This window comes from Sitophilus oryzae, unplaced genomic scaffold (genome assembly GCF_002938485.1).
Source record: "Sitophilus oryzae breed Bouriz unplaced genomic scaffold, Soryzae_2.0 scaffold_980_pilon_pilon, whole genome shotgun sequence".
In the NCBI taxonomy this organism is placed as follows: domain Eukaryota; kingdom Metazoa; phylum Arthropoda; class Insecta; order Coleoptera; family Curculionidae; genus Sitophilus; species Sitophilus oryzae.
The window spans coordinates 3360745-3380986 of record NW_022147617.1 but is presented as its reverse complement, the minus strand read 5'-3'; the positions used below and the strand labels follow the sequence as shown (position 1 = coordinate 3380986).

At 33.3% G+C, this 20242-nt stretch overlaps 1 protein-coding gene across 7 annotated transcripts in view; it reads left to right on the top strand.

Annotated features, from left to right (window-relative positions):
- The first annotated feature begins 1170 nt into the window (after positions 1–1170).
- LOC115891340 overlaps positions 1171–20242 on the top strand; it is a 31485-nt gene continuing 12413 nt past the window's right edge. Inside the window, exons 1-6 of one of the 7 annotated variants that reach the window (XR_004051813.1) lie at positions 3384–3603; positions 3715–3814; positions 16203–16389; positions 16444–16629; positions 16710–16877; positions 16948–17312. Coding sequence is in view for 2 of the 7 variants with exons in the window: in XM_030911788.1 (XP_030767648.1) it covers positions 1318–1378 (61 nt within the window). In the remaining 5 variants the exon portion in view is untranslated. Of the gene's footprint in view, positions 1379–3383; positions 3604–3714; positions 3815–7232; positions 7334–16202; positions 16390–16443; positions 16630–16709; positions 16878–16947; positions 17313–20242 lie in introns of those variants that run through there. The other 6 variants (XR_004051814.1, XR_004051816.1, XR_004051815.1 and 3 more) reach the window with 6 other exon arrangements.

The window sequence follows — 20242 nt, the reverse complement described above, 5'->3', positions numbered from 1 at the left end:
GATGGACGAAATGCCTTTCTATCAAAGATTTAATATAATTGAGGGGTGTAGAGGCAAAACTGGCAATCTCCACTTTTAACAAAAGTGACAATCTCCAATTTTTAAATTCTAATTACCTAAATATATAAAAAAGATCAGGGTTTTTTTGACCACATAACTAATATACACATCAGAATAAATAAGAATTATCAAAAATATTAGTAATTTGTCTCTTCTGAAAAAATATGGTGAGTAGATATACCCGGTGTTTTTTCTTCTAAAACCCTCAATTGAGGAGTGCGTAAAAAGTTTCTTTTTTTTAAATGAAAAAAATGATTATGTCTTTTATTAAATCTGGAAAAAGATGGTAAAATTCTCCAAACTTCTTTCTTTTTTTGTTATCATGAGTCTAAACTTTCCTCACCCTCAGTTCTCTTCCTCTGTTAGAAGAGCACAAAAATGTTTCGTCCGTATTGAACTCATTGCTTTAAAAACAAAACTACAGTAAGTAAAAAACACTTCGACTATAACTAAATAGCGTTGCCGCGTTTCAAAAGCGCGCTATAGTGGGTGCAGTCCCTTCGCAGCCGGAAAAAATTCTCTTCCCAGCACCGCGCCGCGCAGCGGTCTAGTGGGCGACAACCTTAAAGGTTTCAAAAGCGCGCTATAGTGGGCGCAGTCCCTTCGCAGCCGGAAAAAAATCTCTTCCCAGCATCCACTATAGCGCGCTTTTGAAACGCGGCAACGCTATTTAGTTATAGTCGAAGTGTTTTTTACTTACTGTAGTTTAGTTTTTAAAGCAATGAGTTCAAGTACGGACGAAAGCGTATTTTTTGTGTTCTTCTAACAGAGGAAGAGGAAGAGGGGGTGAGGAAAAGTTTGGACTCATACGATTAACAACGTTATAAAACCGTGTTTGCCAGTGGATTACCCAATGGATTACCTAAAAATACCTACAATTTTTCTAAAAAAAATAACGCACAAAACTAGAAAGTCATTTTAACTGAGTCATCACAAGCAAATAAAAATTAATATTTAACTAAGAGGTGTAATTCAGTCAAATTTCAAGATTTCTCTGGGGATACCCAGCAGTACCTGGGGGTGGACCCAGGCCTTCCTGTAGTTACGCCAATGACGAATATATATTATTAAACTGACTGACTGACTGACATTAAGTGTCAAATTCAACGAGTGCAAACATAGTTTCTCGACATATAATTTAGTAATTATAATAACAAATGTAACTGTGTCGTCTGAGTCCAGCTTAATTTAATCTTTACATTTTTTGACGAGTTTTGGGAATTCACTGAAGTCCACCGAAACCAGTAAATTTTGGAAATGGTCTATGAGAATAAAAGTTTCGAAGTCTCTGATTTTATGGCTTTGAGAAAAAACACAGGTATTTTCAGATTTCAGTCATGCTTTAAGCCGGAGTCTCATGCATCCGAAATCCGATGGTACGACATCCGAAATTTGAAGTTATCGTGTGAAATAAAAAAAGCCTGTCACATACATCCGAAAGTTCGTTCCGAAATTTGACAGTTTTAACATTTTTCTGCTGCGCTGAATAGAGATTCATGTCATGTTTTATTGGAGAAACACTTATAAAAATAACTTCCTCGCCAAATATCCCGAAATGGCCCACTTCGCACTAAACTTGTTTTTAAAAACAAATGTTTTCAAAAAAAGTGAAACACACGATATCGTACAAAAGTTAAACAAAATTTAACTTTATACGACGTCGGATGATTAGTTAAAATTATCGGATAAAAATTGTTGTCAAAATATTTCGACCAATAGGAGCACCGTCGGATCGTCGTGTCATCGGATTTCGGATGCATGAGACTCCGGCTTTATAGTTAGAAAACTATATGTATAAGTATATTTTTATTTACTGCGCCATTTATATTATCTAGTAACTATGTAGTACTTGCATAATTTCTTTAAATCATAATATAATGAAAGATTATTAATGTAGAGTCTCATCCTTGGTCTCATCTTAAAATTATCGATAATAAATATTGGCACATCCCTAATTTCAAGGTTTATGGTTGTTTACTCCAGGGGGGTGACAGTAAACCGGAAAATTGGAAACAGTTCTGGCGCGGTCTTACCCAGGCAGAAAGCATGGCCTTCTAGACTGTCCTAGACAAAAATCTGAATATTTCTATATGATTTCTGTCAATTTCAGTTACGGAACATTTTTATGCACGTCGGCGTCCTCTTCTTTTGTCTGTGTGTCAGCCATGTGTCAACTCCCGAGGCCTCTGGCAAGGTCGGGCGCCATTTTAATTTTTTGCCGTTTTAAATTTGATTGAAGTTTGTTTATGATATTTCGGCTGAAATTTATAAGTACAAAGATGTTTTTTGATAAAGTTCCTTGTTAACACTTTAATAAAGTATATATGGTATTAATTACATGAAGAAAATGATGAAATCGACGTTTCTGCGTGTAGTAGGTATGGGCCATATTATATGTAAAAATTGGTAATATATTAACTGTTTTTATATTTTTTAGCTTTAGATCCAAGGATCTTGGGATATTCTTTTACCAAGGATTTTTCCGTATCTCTACTTTAAAGACTGATCGGTGATTTTGAGCAATTGAAAGCAAGTTGCACAAGGTAAATTATGATTATTGAACTATTATTAGCTTACATTAATTATCTACAAGATGAACAGAAATGCGTAATTACATATCACATAGGTACCTATTATGTATTTTCATAGCAATAATGCTATGTATGTAGATTATTTTTAAAATACAAATGAGGTATTAGATGTATATGTATCATATTTTTTATTCATTTTATTTTCATTCAAGTCCTGTTTGATTTAATTCACAACAGTCTTATGTAATTCTATATTTATGTTTTTTACATATTTTTTTTTGATTCCAGGTTTTGCGTGGGTTCCTGTTGTCTTTTTCTTGCTTCCAGTTAGTTTTACGCCCGTGAAGCTGTGAAAACATTTATTTATCTTCAAGTTTCTGTAAGTCAGTGCATTGTTACTTTACTATTTCACTTTAATACAGCATCTCTGATGTTATTTAAATATTTTGATATTGATACAGTAGTTTATGGGTTTATAGCTCTTTAATTGTGTTGATTTGCATATTTACATTGTTCTAAATTCCAAATAAATATTTTGAGAGTAATTTTGTTGTATTATTTACTACTAGAAAAAGTAAAAAGTATATTAACCCTCATTTAAACCTCCTGAACAGCCCGCCATTAAAAACCGGAAACGGAAATAAATTTCATAAAATTGAAATTGTCATGTCAATGAAGTGTCTATGTCATGTCAAATGTCCCAGCCGCCATATCTAAAAATTAGTTACCCAGGCAGCCACGCTGTTTCCATAATTTAACATTGACTTGACACTTCTTCTTGTATTTATTATTTTATGGTTTACTCTGGTTGTTTACTTTAAATAGGTTATCTCTGAGGTTATGTTTTATGTTCAATATTCAGTGTTAAGGTCAGTAATTATCTCTGATTCAGTTCACCAAATAGTTAAATAGCGATTGTTATGTGTTTCTGGCTGTTATTAATCTGAAAGAGAAATATTAGTAGTAATAGATTTTGTTTGTTATATTTTCAAGATGAATAGCGGAATCCTTAGTAAGTATACACATAATAAAGTATAGAAAAGAATAAGATTGTTCACTAAGTGACTAAGTATTTTAATACCAAGGTTAAGGTATTATTTCTCTTTTACAAGTAAAAAATTAGTTTTAGGTAGTAGATATTGATATTGAGTATTGTTTATATTGATCTCAAATGCTATAAATTAGTTTATTAACTGTTTATCTAAACCAGGGCGCTGTTATAGGTATGTATTATGTTTGACAAAATGCAAAAAATATTGACATATTCTATTTATTTAGGTATCTTTGTCTGAAAATAAGTAGATACGTAAATTATTTAGAATTTTTAGTTATTGAAAGTTGAGTTTCATGTTTTTTTGTTCTTGTTACATTACATTTTTCTAAACATAAAAAAAACAAAAAAGTGTCTGCGGAAATTTTTTATTTTTATTTTACATAAAAAATGCTTTGACTTTATAATAGCCGAAATCAGTTACATGAAAAATGAACTTATATTTGTTTTATACGAGCCTTTACGAGCAAAGAAATACAAAAAAATTCCTGCGGAAATGTGTCAATGTCATTTTGTGCACTTTGTTTTTCATTCATTTTTCAGTTTAGGAGATTACGGGACCCGGGAGCGAATAGGGGTGCTGGGTGGGGTAAAACATCTTTCGGAGGAAAACAATTCTTGTAGAATAGATAATATAGGTTCTTGTAAACTATAAGTACCTCGGAATGTTGCACTTATTCTTGTTTTTTTATTAAAGCTTTACGTAAATAGGGCTGATTCAAAACAAAAAATCATTGAATTATGCAGTTTTCTTTTATATTTTAATAATTAACTGTGATTTTGCAAAAATATTAGATTGGTTAGCATTTGGGTTACTTTGGTTAGCTTTTCTTTGTGGAGGGTTAAGCTGTGGTTTTTATATTTTAATAATTAACTGTGATTTTGCAAAAATATTATTAGTTTGGTTAGGATTTGGGTTGCTTTGGTTAGCTTTTATTTGTGGAGGGTGTTAAGCTGTCGTTTTTATATTTTAATAATTAACTGTGATTTTGTAAAAATATTAGATTTATTATTAGATTGGTTAGCATTTTAGACACTTTTAAATGATTTTTTTTGGGTCAAAAGTGATTACAATAATGGACAATGAAAATCAAGCATTTCCGCAGGAATTTTTTTATTTTCCTGGGTTTTAAAGGCTTCCTGAGTTTTAAAGACAAAAATATATTTATTTTTTATATAACTGATTTCAGCTATTTTAAAGTCTATTAAATTTCCTCAGAAAATGGATACAGTTTATTTCCGCAGGAAAATTTTTATTTTCCTCAATTCGTGAATGCTTCTAAAAGGCAAAAATATATTTATTTTTTATCCCTATAACTGATTTCAGCTATTCTAAAGTCTAATAAATTTCCTTAGAAAATGAAAACAGCTTATTTCCGCAGGAAAATTTTTGTGTTTATATGTTCAGAAAAATATTAAAAATAAAACGCGAAATGTATTTTTTATAGCAGATTTCAGTTATTCTAAAGTACGAATTTTGGAAATTACGCATTTCCGCAGGAAAATTTGTTTTCCGTGGTTCACAGTAGCTTTTTAAAGACAAATTTTTTTTTCTAATAACTGACTTCAGCTAAACGAAAGTTGACCCAGAGTGTTCTTTAATTTTAATTTATTTTATAGTAATAAGTTAAGAGCTATATTGTTTTTTTTCTGTTTCGGACGGTTTAATAAGCTTTCTGGAGGCTTTTCTTGGACGTTTTTTGTGCTAAAAAATCTTCTTTGTTGGATCATATTTTTGTTGTCAGCTTCTTTTGGTTCTTTATTACATTGTGTGAAAGGTGGTATATCCGTACACTGGAGATCTTTTAGTGTCGGTCCAATAGAATAAATACTACTAAACTAATAGGTATCGTGATCCCGTTTAAAATGTCCATAAAAGTCATCTTTATAAACCTACTAACAAAATCACACATAGGACATTTTTTTCTAATATTTTGTACAGGGATATTGGTATCATTTGAACCATCACCTAAAACAGTTCTATTATTATCCCTCAATCAAGGATATTAAGATTAAATTTTCCATTCTTAAAGAGGACAATGAAAGACACAGTCAAAATATATGCACCATCATACAAATAACCTGGATGACAATGCTTATACTTGACTCTTCCTCACTCTTTGATAATTTGGTCAATTACCTTGTGCCACTTGTGCATGTGATTTTAAATTCCATGCTAAACTCTTCTTTGCACTAAAATGTTTATTACAAAATTCGCAGGTAAATGCATATACTTTAGTTTTTAAAGGTGCTATTTCCTCTATCTGATTCGGATGAAATTTTTTAACGTGTTTCTGAAGCACACTGTAACATACAAAATTGCTATTACATTCGCAGCAAGCATTGTTCTTGGAAATACTGGTATTCGTTTCACTTATTTATTAACCAAATAAATTATATGGGGAATGTTATCGATGTTCGTTTCCAAGATCATACGGTATATGTCTTGTTGTCTTAAACCGTTAATAAAAGGCTGTACTTAAACTGCCGTTAAACGGTAGCTTACTAAAATGCCGTTAATATGTATGACGTCGTTGATGTGACACACTTGACGGCTTTATTGAAATATAGGAATTTTATAAAGACTAACCAACGCTATCCACCCCACCAAATAACCAACTTAACCAACGCAACTAACCTCGACACTGATAAAAAATATAAAAAACAAATATAAATTAGTAAAAATCAACCAACCCCACCAAATAACCAACTAACCAATGAATTAACACCCTCCAAATAACCACGCTAACCAACCCGCCAAATAACTAAACCAATCCAACCAAAAAGAGTGAAACGAATGCAATAAGATCACGCTATAAGTAAAAAAAAATATAAAAAAGCCTTGGTCGGCGTGAGATTTGAACCACGGACCATTCGCTTACGAAGCGATAGCCTCAACCACTGACCCACAGGTGCTCTTGCAAAATGCTTAGGCATTACTTCTCGCCGATACGAATGACGTCACAATATCTATTAATGGCATTTTAGTAGGCTACCGTTTAACGGCTGTTTAAGTACATCGTTAATAAAATAAGGCGACAGCAAACGGCAACATTGTTGGGTATGCGAGTTGACTAGTGGGACGTAGAAGCCAGTGTAACATATTTATTAAAATCTTTAAATCTTGTTGTTTATTTAAATCGTTTAAAAACAGTAAATTTATATTTTTGATTTAAAAAAAGTATATGTTTAAGATTTATACCACAATTGAATTTTTGCCCTTTGTCCAACTTGGTTAACATTTTTTACATTATTTAATATACAAAGTACAGCAACAGTGCGTCGGCCATCGGTAGCCTACATTTCTTTTTTATAGGACCTACAGACTGTAGGTCCTATAAAAAATAAATTTTGTTTAACTGCATACATACCTAAAGTATGTACCTACTAGGGGAAATTTTAGGAAAATATTTTAACTTCTACAGAATGGTTCAAAAAAGTATGATCGGGGTGCTCTTTTTGAAATGAAATAGCATGTATATTATTGCATTTTTGGCTTCCTTCTTAATCACTTTACATAACTAAGTTATTAAGTTTGTTTTTATAATTTTGGAGATAAATAAATAAATGAAAAAATATATATTTTTTAGCCCTTCAAAAAATATTAAAAATAGGCACTCTCCAATACGACGCGGGGGCTTCAAAGAGAACGGTAGTTTATATAGAAATGGAATTTTGGGAGCATATGTAGGTAGGTTAATTTAGCATTTTTTAAAATATAGAGAGTTATACAGGGTGTCCCCAAAAAAATTACATATCAAAATTGAGTTTTTTGTAATAGAACACCTTATACCTATATTAATTGATTCTAGGAGAAAAATCAAGGTCAGTTTTATTAGAGAAGTAGGTATATGATCAAAATGTAAGGTTTTTACATATTTCACATTTTGCGAAAACGGAGACTAAACTTTAAATTTCAATAAGAGCTACCGAAATTGTAATTTACCCTGTATAGCTGTATATTTAGTTAAAATAACCATTGTATGTTAAACCAAATTAACATTTGACTCCAAAAATTATACAGGGTGAGACAGAATTAATATTGAACATTTGTAATTTCTGAAAGCGAGTTGCTCCTATATTTTAAATGGAACTTATGGTTGTAAATTAAGGTTGCCTACCCTTTAGACAAATATTTTCCTAGATATTTTCATATTTGTGATTTGACGTCAGTAGATCTTTATTATTTGATAAAATCCAGGTGGCGGTGATATACCTTTCGTTAATCTAACAAAAATTAAAGGATGCAGAGTAAAATATCCAACGGAAATAAAAAGATATACGTTGAAAACATATTTTAATTATTCCAGAATTAAAACTAGATATGAATATATAATTAATATAATAATAGCTCCCGTATATAGCGTTTAACGCCTTGGGCGTAGCAAGGTACAGCTTGCCACACTAGAGCCGTTCGGTATACAAGGAAGATAATGTGGCTAGCACTACGCTTCAACCGCCTACCTAGTCGACCTAGGTACCCAAACTATTTTCATTTTAATAAAAATAGTCGGCTTATGAAATGCCGGGTGTGGGATTCGAACCCACCTTGAGATTGGTAGATGAGAGCCTGTACCTCTACGCCACCGGGCACCTGAATATATAATTATGAAATAAAAATTAGCTACCTGAAATATAAAGCTCAATATGTTTCCTTTCCTGTTCACTGCAGGTGATTCTCTTGCAAATAATTGTTAAGAGGTATATGGAATTCTACTTCGAATAGCAGCCACAATCATTTCTCTCACGTTGTCAACAATAGTAGATCGAGTTTTGTAAAGCATATTTAACATATCTCCTAAAAAAAGTCCAGACTAGATAAATCTGAAGTTAAATGCATTCTATTAATTGGTGAATGCACACTGGCAGTCAGCAATTAATGGAATCATATCAGTTCTCTCTGACGTAGGATAAGTTTCCATTTTCGGCAGATTTCTGAGATTTTTTTTTAATTAACACAAAATGATAACTAGTTGTTATAGTTGAACTAATTTGACAGCTATGTTGAGGTAACGTCAGACATATCACAACCCCCTAGATTTTATTAAATAATAAAGATCTACTGAGACTAAATCATACAAATGAAAATGTCTAGGAACATATTTATTTGGGGCGTAGGCAACCTTAATGGTCCGACGATTACGTGGTCCAATTGAATATCAGTATAATATTCTAGAGTAAAATGGTCCTATTGAATATCAGTATAATATTCTAGAGTAAACGCCACGAATGTTTGGGAGTGATTCATCGCTTTATGAAGTTAGAATCGACACGCGCGCTATCATTTTTACATTAAAAACGTAAATTTTTACCGCAGACCTAGGTTTTTAAAGGCCCGGTCTAACCATCTGCCTGCGCTTCTCCTACTTATTCTAAGATGTTAGCGTGATTGACAAAGACGATACTATATCGCGTTTCTTTCATTGATTCGTTTTTGTGCGTCAATCCATTGGTGTGCTTGCAGTGCGACCAATGGGGCATTCCATTTTATATTTATAACCAAATATATGTTTTGACAAGATTTTGACAGTTAAAACAACAAATTTTAACAGATTATATATTGATTATTATATGACTTGAAACACCACGGCACTGGAATTAAGTTTTATGTGACCTTGAATAGATTAGTTCACATGGTAGCGACCGATGAATCACTCCCAAACATTCGTGGCGTTTACTATAGCTGTTTCGTTTAAAATAAAAGAGTAAATTGCTTTTAAACGTGACGTATGTTCGATATTGGGGTGCAAGGGGTATTGAAGCGCTACATATAGCCTAGCTTACCCAAAAGTCAACCTCACCTTCACATGGTGCACCCTGTTTAAACAAACGAGGCTCTGACGACCGAGTATAGGCGGTATATCAATATAGAACCCTCAGACCTACCACCTTTCTGGGGAAGAGGAGTAGTAAACTACTCCTAGCCGGCCGAGAGCGTAGCACAAGGGAACTATCGTCGCAGTCCTCACTGTGCCATAGCCATCCCGTGCTACAGTTGCAGCCAAACTGTGCGGCAGCGTACCCGTCACAGTTTAACCTTTTTACGCAGCTTACACTCATCAAAGATGGAACATTCGAGTAGAACAAAATCATCGTCCGGAGGTAAAATACCCCCTCGATAGGATCTCCGGGAGGGGGTGCCTACTCGAGCGTATCATCGGAGAACTAAACATCGTCAATGTTTCACGTTTGCGGCGTGGAATGTCCGCACTCTACTGGACAGGACAAACTCCAATCGACCAGAGAGAAGAACAGCACTGGTCTCACAGGAACTCCACCGACTAAATATAGATGTTGCCGCTCTTAGCGAAACCCGCTTTGCGGATGAAGGTAGTCTCACTGAGGAGCATTATACCTTCTTTTGGAAGGGTCATCCCGCAACACACAGGAGAATTCATGGCGTAGGCATTGCAATCAAAAACGAAATCGCCACCAAATTAACAGAAGTACCTATTGGTGTCTCCGAACGTCTTATGACCCTAAGGTACCCCATATCAGACAAAACTTACGTCAACATCATAAGTGCCTACGCTTCTACCCTAGACGCTAAAATTGAGGATAAGGATAAATTTTACCAAGCTCTGCAAAATATACTCCAACAAATTCCAAAGCATGAACGAATCATTTTGCTAGGTGACTTTAATGCCCGTGTCGGCAAACAACAGGAAATATGGCCTGACGTACTGGGAAAACATGGAATGGGAAACGCAAATAGCAATGGTGAACGCTTATTAACAACATGCACAGAGTATAATCTTTGCATCACCAATATGTGGTTCATGCTGAAGGACAAGTTTAAAGGTACCTGGAAACATCCGAGATCAGGCCAATGTCACCAATTGGACCACGTAATCGTTCGAAGGACGCACTTAAAAGATGTCAGTCTCATAAAAGTCAGAGTAGATGCCGAATGTGGCACTGACCACCTTTTAATCTCAAAAATGAAAATCCAGTTAAAACCCAAACATCCACACTGTAAAAAGCAAAGCTACATGACCAGATTGAACGTACGGGGTCTAGAGAACAACGATACCGCCGACGCCTTCCGGGAAGCCATCAAAGAATCAATTCCACCGATAACTTCAATCTCAATCGTGGATGCTGAACAAGGCTGGACACAACTGAGAGATGCGATTCACAAAACCAGCGAAGCAGTACTGGGAAAATCCAACAAAAAGAAACAACCAGACTGGTTTAACGAAAATCAACCGCATATACAGGCTTTGTTGGAACAAAAGCATAGAGCACATCAAGCCGTCACTGCAAATCCACACAATCCAAGACTAGCAGACAACTCTTGCAAGGCAGCCAACAACACGCTCCGAAGAAACCTGCGCCAACTAAAGGATAACTTGTGGTCGCAAAAAGCCAGTCAGATTCAGGAGTATGTCACGCATCACGACTATCGTAAATTCTTCGAGGCTGTAAAAGAAGTATACGGTCCAACTAAGAAGACAAGATGCCCAATCATGGCACAAAATGGCGAACTTCTAAAAGAGGAAGAGCAAATCAGAAACCGATGGAAAAAGCATTACAGCCATATCCTTAATCAAGAAAAACAACCCCAATATGGAAGCACTCGTACTATAATACCTCAGTATAACAGCCTCAATGTATTAGACATTCCAATAACAGAACAGGAAATAAAGGACTCCATAAAACAGCTTAAAAACAACAAATCAGTTGGATGTGACACGATTCCGGCGGAAATCTATAATTGTGCAAGTAAAGAACTTAATGGGCATCTTAAGGCCTCTTCGATGATGGAGAGGTGTACCTCAGGACTTATGCAACGCGAATATAGTGAATATATTTAAGAACAAAGGAAGTGCATCAGACTGCGGAAACTACCGAGGAATTTCACTTACTGGCTATCGGAGGAAAATTCTTGCAAAAATTATGTCAAACCGCCTGCGGGTAACCCACATATAGAAAAAATCCTCCCAGAATCGCAAACGGGTTTTTCGCACCAACCGCGGTACTTGTCGATTCCATATTCTCCATCCGGTAACTACAGGGAAAAAGTAAAAGAGCAGCTCCAAACTTTTACGTTGCATTCATCGATCTAACAAAGCCTCTTCTTTGACTCTGTGAACAGAGATGCACTTTGGGCAATTATATGAAAAAGTTCGGAGTACCCCCCTCAAATTCTTACAGTGTGTAAAAGCCTCCATAACAACAACAAATCAAGAGTGTCATATCATGGATCACTGAGCGATCCCTTCCTAACAAACACAGGCGTTATGTAGGGATGTGTCTTAGCGCCTCTCCTATTCAATATATTCATGTCAGCGCCCTCCATTATAGTGGACAGCAAGCTGCAGAAGATAGGTTCAACATAAAAAGACTCAGGGCAAAAACACGTACAAAATTTATCACAGAACTTCAATACGCTGATGACTGTGCTTTAGTTGCAAATACGTTACAGCAATTGCAAGAAATTTTGAACACATATACATGGGCGTACGAGGCCTTGGGACTTAAGCTGAACATCGATAAAACTAAAATTATGTGCACTCCCCCTGAAGATCACAACAATGCTATAAAAATCGGAGATGATCTGTTGGAATATGTAGCGGAATTCAAATTCACCTCGGCAGTTTGATTGCGGAAAAGGCCAATATCGACTCTGAAATTCAGCACAGGATTAGCAGCGCCTCAAGAGCATTCCTGGAAATTAAAAGACAGGGTTTCTACAATCATGACTTGAGCACAAAAAACGAAACTTGCAGTGTACCGGAGCAATAATAATTCCACCATGTTATATGGAAGCGAAACCTGGGTACTGTACCGCCGATTGGCATGAACGCATTAAACAAGTTGCTAGAGAGACATCTTAGACAACTCTTAAGAATAAAATGGTTCCATCATGTCTCTGAACGTATCGGTCCTTGAAAAAAGCTAACTGCGAGAGTATTGAAGTCAAGGATTACAAGAAGTCTCGCTTAAGATGGCTGGTCACGCATGCAGAATGCAAGAAAACCGCATACCAAAAAAAATCTCTGCTTTACGGTGAGCTTGTAGACGGTAAGAGAGGAGGCCGGGTGGGGACACCAAGCGATATTTTCACGAAAACTTGATTCATTAAAGGGAATTAACAAGCTTAGAATGAGTGGGAAGAGGCAGCTCTCAATAGAGCGGAATGGCGAAGAACTGGCAAAGTCAGTTAACAGCGACAAACCAAGAAGTAAAGAGGTTATAATTGTTTATTGAAACGATTGAAAATATTTCCTAATATGGCAAAAAAGAAGCTATAATTGTTATGATTTATTTTTTCAGTTTACTCCACTGTAAAAGGTATTTAAAATATTGCGCGTTTCTCTAAAATAAGTAGAGCAATCTACACTAATATGAATAAAATTAATTTTCGTATTTTTTTCTGTAGCAACTAAAAATAATTGAATTTATAGATAAACATGCAGAATGTGGGTATGGTAGGAGGTGGCAACGTTGTATTCTCTCCGACACTCTCTATGCCCGCTAAACGAATTTCCCGGGGAGTGAACAGTGGCACTCAAAAGTTTTTCAACATTTTCCGGAAAATGTCAAGAAAAAAATAAAATTTTCAACATTCTTTTTTCGCAAAAAAAACCTCATAGGCGTGTTTCTGGGGTTGAACTATACTACCAGTTAAAATATCTGCACTCATTTCTGGGACACCCTGTATATGCAGGGTGGGTCAATGGAAACTTTCCACCCCAATTTTTCTTGTTTAAAATTAAAATTTGGAAAAACGCTCGGACACTCGGATTTTTTCACCACTTTACTACTTAGCTGATAAATTAAAATCTACTTTAAATCAATAAATCTCTAAAATTACTGAACGAAAGTACATGATATCTTATATCATTAGAAAGGGAATTGAAAGACCTTTCACATGAGGTATCACTCGACCCCCCTTTCCATTTAAGAATATAGGGGTGGCGCCGTCCCCGCTTTGGGGTTTGTAGGTGTGAAAGTGATTTTATGATATTTTTATTTCCCCCTCGAAAACTAAATCGACGTGTCCGAGCGTTTTTCCAAATTTTAATTTCAAACGAGAAAAATTGGGGTGGAAAGTTTCCATTGACCCACCCTGTATATGTATGTTCGATATTAATTTTGTATCACCCTGTATAACTTTTTGGATCAAGTTTTAATTTGATTTAAAGTACTATAGTTATTTTAACCTATATATTAGGCTGTAACGGGTAAATTCCAATTTAGGTAGCTATTGAAATTAAAAATTTGTTCTTCGTTTTTAGAAAATATTAAATATACCAAAAACTTTACATTTTCGTCATATACTTCTCTAATGAAACTACCCTTGATTTTTCTCATAGAATCCGAAAATAAATTAATATATAGAGAGTTCCATTACAAAAAACACAACTAACTTTTTTTTGGGATACGAGTATAACTTTCTATATTTAAAAAAAAATGCTCTGAATAAACCTATATATTATGTATTTGTATGAGAGGCCCCACCCTGTATAAATGATGATGCGACCTGTGACCTGAAATCGAAACTATACCTGTGACTATACTACGTACTTACTAGAAGCAAACTATAAGTAGTTAGTCTGTACTTATTTTATTATAAATAATAAATATCATAATCTTTAGTTATAGAGGGTGTTGAAATTCCATGCCAAACATTCTATAATATATTTTCTTTCGTTTTTTTTTAAATGGAACACCCTATACAGGGTGGCGCACTTCATTCCCCTCGGTTGATTATACGAAAACGGAAAGATGTAGAAACAAAATATTTTGTGGGTATATGTGGGAAGGCAATTTGCATAATTTAAAATTATTTCGAAATGTACAGGGTGTGTCAGAACTAAGATCCATACCAAAGTTATATTTTTTCTTATGAAACACCCGGTATTTTATTTCATTTTTGGATTCTTTGACGTAAAATAAGGCATTTATTATAAGGGTTTAATATGTTTAAAAGCTTTGGTTTTTGAGATATTTAAAGATATTTAAATAAGCATGGTATAATAAAAAAGTTTGTCAACACCTTGTACATTACTTTTGAGAATTAATTCTGCTGCTGACTTTCAAGCCAGAAAACTTAGTATAAATTTTGATTCCTTCCTTAAATGTATACAGAGGTATCAAAAATTGCTAGTCTATTTTAAATATTTATTTTACATAAAAACTTTGTTATTTCAAATACAACACTATGTATTTTTTTAAATAAGTCGAAGCAGATTTAAATGATCTTTCAAACTATATTAGAGTTTCCTATACCTATCTGGCTTAGATTTTGAATAAAACGCGATTTTTCAATAAAATTGTAATCAAGATGCCTGGTGTCGCCATGGCAATTTTTTTTTCTCAGGTAAGATCTCGATAGACGATGACAGAAAAAAAGCAGATGACTTCCAATCCATTTAGTTCACTAAAAAAAGTTTCTAATATTTTTTAAGTTAACTATGGATGGCTTTATAAATAAATACGTCATGCGTCGTGTCTTCTTGTTTTTAACCAGTTTTATTGGTTTATTTAAAAAATGACAGATCATATTTCCATATTATTGGTTTCACGCAACGATGAACGACAAACGGACGCTTATGCGTATATATAAACTCGACTTAAGATTTTTGAGAATTGCCAAACTCTTGTTACAATTTTGTGCCAAATTATGTCAAATAGAAATGATAAATGTTTTGCATTTTGCATTTTGGACTATGTTGTTACTTGTGTTTTGTGTTTTTTAAAATTAAGTGGAGGAAAACTCGAGGGAAAATTAAGTGTTGACCCAGACCATAGTTTACAGTTAATATTCGGTGCACAGAGACCGCCAGAGACTATGGCCAGAGGGTTGTATTAGGCACAAATAAAGTTGTATACCATCTCGTATATGGTACCAAAAACTGGAGTATCTGTAAAATAACATCACACGATAGGTAAATAATACATTTTAATACTGCAGAAAAAAAATAAATTTAACCAAAATTAGATTTTTTCAGTTTTATACAGTTTTTGTTCACAATATTTTGAAGAAATCACTTGTCACTCAAAATTTAAATATATTAATTATGCGTTCCAATTGTACCAACTTATTTCTTTGTAAAATAAAATAAACTACTTTGAAATTAAAATGACAGACACATCTATCACTGTCAAGGATTTTGTCGTTGGACGGACTATAGTGATTGTATTTTGTAAGGACAATTGCTTATTGGCCTGAAGGCCTGAAGGGTTTATACACAGAGAGAAATAAATTATTCGTGTGTATTAAATCAGTTTATTTAATTTTCTTAAAAATAATTTAATTCAAAACAGAAAATGTGAATTCGAATAAGAAAAGCATATTTGCTCTAAAATTAATTAATTTTTCTACTTAATTAATGTAACTAAATTATTTAATTGAAAAATGTATTGTAACAGCAATAAAATTATTGTTTATTCAACTAAAACTTTGCTAAGTTTATAAAAAACCCAAAGAATTAAACATTTTTACCAAAATTTTATTCCGCCAATTAAATTACATTTTTCATAATAATGAAAAGAAAAATATTAATAATTATAATTTTATTGGAAGAATAAAATTAATTATGTAATTCTAGAAATTAAAGTTTACTTGTGGCAATTAAATCATGCCTCCTAGAATTAAAATATTACTGGCGTTCGTCTATTTCTTGGTAGTCCGTGAATTGTAGAACGAATTGGCCATTTTAAGAGAAGCAGGAGTACTTCCTAAAATGGAATCCAGAACCGATAGTTGCGGTGATGAAATTAGTACTTCGGGCGAAGGTTAGGACTATTCTGTAAAAACTATCACACGTTATATATTCATGTTTTTTTTAGATCAAATATCTGAAGTAGCTCTAAGTTCCCAAAATTTGGCTCGAACATTATTCCGAGCCGTTTGAGGACGTTCTCAAGCACTGCATCGAAACCAATAGTTTCAGACGTACTCAGTTGGCCTTTCAGACGGTGTCCAGTATTTTAAACGAATGACCTATTTTGAAGTATCATTTTGGATATATCCTAGTAAGCCCTTTTTGTTATTATTATTATTACTTTATTACCACTGTGATTTTCTTTCTAATACCAAACGCTTTAATTTTCAGATTGAAAAAGATTTTGAGATAGAATATCCGAATATCCAGAAAAAGAAAATAATCATTTTAGGAAATTCTCTGCTCTGTTTGACGCAGCTTTGGAGCTGAAGAAAAAGACTTGTGTCAACACGGACAATGAGTTTTTAGTTGACCTGTTACAAGGCGAATTATCACAAGGTATGTTAAATTTCAAAAGCATATAAATATGCTCTAACCCAGATGGACATAATCTTTTTCCAAATTTCAGATTCACGAACCGTTATTCAGACTTATCTATTATGTTCGTTATCATATTATGTAATAAGTCAATGAAGTTAACAAAGTGGAAACCCAGTGTTGCTGAATCAAGAGAATCGATTATACTTCAAGTCAAGTGCCCTATAGCATATTGAACAAATTTTTACAATAATTAAATCTTAATTCTGCATATAAAAAATTTTGTTTTTAGGCAAATAAAAAATTATTTTAGTTACAAAACTAGTATGCTTCTCGTAATTAAAGTTTACTGTTACGGATAAAATATATATGTTTTAAAAATCTTATTAAATTTGGGAATAATATATACCTTTCTATTCTAAATTATAATTTACTTATCACAATTAAGTTAAGATATTTTTGTTGACAGTCATTAATTATAGATATCATAATATAATACTGAAACAAATAAACTATTATTAAGGGAATTAAATCATGTTTTTTTCTGTATTGTAAAATATTACTTATAGCAAATATGATTTTCTTTAACCAATTAAATTTACCAATTAAATAATTGAATTCCTTCAATTACATATTTAATTGCCCGATACGAATTAAATTATTTAATTATCAAAAATATCTCCCACTTATATAAATTAAATCTTTCTCTCTGTGTAATATTTTTTTGGAGGGTTTCAAAAATATCCAAATAGGAATTTTCTTGACAAGTGTTCCTATGAAAAACTACTTTTCGTATTTCGCAGAGCTGATAGTGTGGTATATGAAAAGCCTATTAGGCAGAAACCTGCCGTTCGAAGCGAAGAAAATGAATTTGTCTTAATTGGTTCTTTTATAGAAAATCCAATATATCTACAAGTCATCGTAATATAAATCAAAGAACTACTTCTTTATTTTTCTTGATGAAATAATAAATACTTACTTATTAAACTATTGCAGGTAAAATAAATAAAAAGTAAACTGTTATAAATTTAAATAAAGTCCATAAATTAATGTCAATTTTAAAAATAGCTACTAAATGTCACTAGCAAATTGCCATGGCATCACTAGCCATCTTGATTGTCATTTTATGGCTATTATAAATCGCTTTTTATTCAAAATTTGAGCCAGATAGGTATAGCAAACTCTAATATAGTTTGAAAGAGCATTTAAATCTGCTTCGACTTATTTAAAAAAATACATAATGTGTTGTATTTGAAATAACGAAGTTTTTATGTAAAATAAACATTTAAAATTGACCCGCAATTTTTGATACCCCTGTATACATTTAAGGAAGCAATAAAATTTTTTAGTATAGTTTATTTCTCTGGCTTCAAAGTCAGCACAAAAATTAACTCTGGAAAGTAATGTACGGGGTGTTGACAAACTTTTTTATTATAGCATGCATATTTAAATATCTTTAAATATCTCAAAAACTAAATGCCTTATTTTATGCCCAAGAATCCAAAAATGAAATAAAATACCGGGTGTTCCATAAGAAAAAATATAACTTTGGTATGGATCTTAGTTCTGACACACCCTGTACATTCGAAAATAATTTTAAATTATGCACATTGCCTCTCTATATATACCTATAAAAAATGTTGTTTCTATATCTTTCCGTTTTCGTATAAACAACCGAGGCGAATGAGGTGCGCCACCCTATATATACCGGGTGCGTCTCAAAAGTGGCTCACCCCTATAACTTTTTTTATTTTTTCAAATACAAAAAACGAGATTTAGTATCTTAGTATATAACATAAATTAGGATTTATTGACGTATTCAATTGTTTTTGGTCATTTCCTGTTTCACAGCAAAATAATCACAACTTTGGATTTTTAAATGACACCGCCGCAGACTTTCGCTTAAAACAAAAAATCGTATTTTAAATTTTTTTTTATTTTTAATCTAGAGTGTCATGCCTGTGTGAAAAACACTAATATTATTAATAAAGAACCTTAGAAAAATAGATTTGACCGTCTAATGTTTTTCGTGTCTTGTCCTGACACGTTAGAAGATGCCCAAATCGTATTTTTAGTCATATCTCAATTTTTTCAAAAGGAACAAGAGTGGCTCATTAGCATATTTGGATAAAGTACTTTTTTACGAATAATTTGGTACCACACACTTGGTATTTCGAGTTAAATTGTCGGTATGAAGTATGAACCGCATGTTACAATTTCAAATAAACCATATGCGAAAATGTCAAAAGTTGACATATGATATCAGGGCCGTCGTTAGACTTTTGACCTTCCGCTCCGGTACAAATCTTTAAATTGTTGCACTCATATCTATATTATCTAATAAAAAAATTAAGTTAAAAACATTTTTTATTAATAAATACAAAATAGGAAGGTTAATGATAAATACACACATACCATATGATCCTAAATAATGGCGTCAAATTACCTTAGAACTGACAATCGATTAAAAAACGAGATTTGGTACGTAAGCACTTTTTGATTGACGTATTCAATTGTTTTCGATACCTTCCTGTTTCACCGGAAATGACTACAACTTTTGACTTAAATGCCCCCTCGATATTTTTTTATTTTATTGGATAGAAAATGGCACTCTGAATAGAATGACATATCATATGTCAACTTTTGACATTTTCGTCGCATATATAGTTTATTTGAAATTGTAAAATGCGGTTCATAAGAATAACTTGATTCGAAATACCAAGCGATTGGTACCAAATTTTTGATTTTTTTTTCTAAATATGCTGATGAGTCACCTTCGTTCCGTTTGAAAAAAATGAGATGTGATTAAAAATACTATTTGGGCATTTTCTAACTGGCCAGGACAAGACACTAAAAACATTAGACGATCATATCTATTTTCCAAGGCTCCTTGATTAAGAATTAGTGTTTTTAATAGGGCCAGGACACTCTAGATTGAATTTTAAAATACGATTTTTTATTAAGCGAGAATGTCAAAAGTTGACATATGATATGTCATTCTATTCAGAATGCTATTTTCTATCGAATAAAGTAAAAAAATACCGATGGTACTATTTAAAAATCAAAAGTTGTAGTCATTTCCGGTGAAACAGGAAGTGATCAAAAACAACTGAATACGTCAATAAGTCCTAATTTATGTCATATACTAACATACTGTTGCGGACCCGTGTGAACCCGGTCTAAGCTGACTAAAGGTTGTCGCCCACTAGACCGAGGCGCGACGCGGCGCGGCGCCATGTGGGAAATTCTTTTGTCTGCTTGCCATGTATTTAAATGGAGCAACGCACATTAGAGCGCGCAGGGTCGAAGCGCGCCGCGGAATTTCCGTCAAGAAGTCGGAAGACTTCTCTAGCAACTTTTTTCTGTCTCCCGCGTTTCGGCGCGTT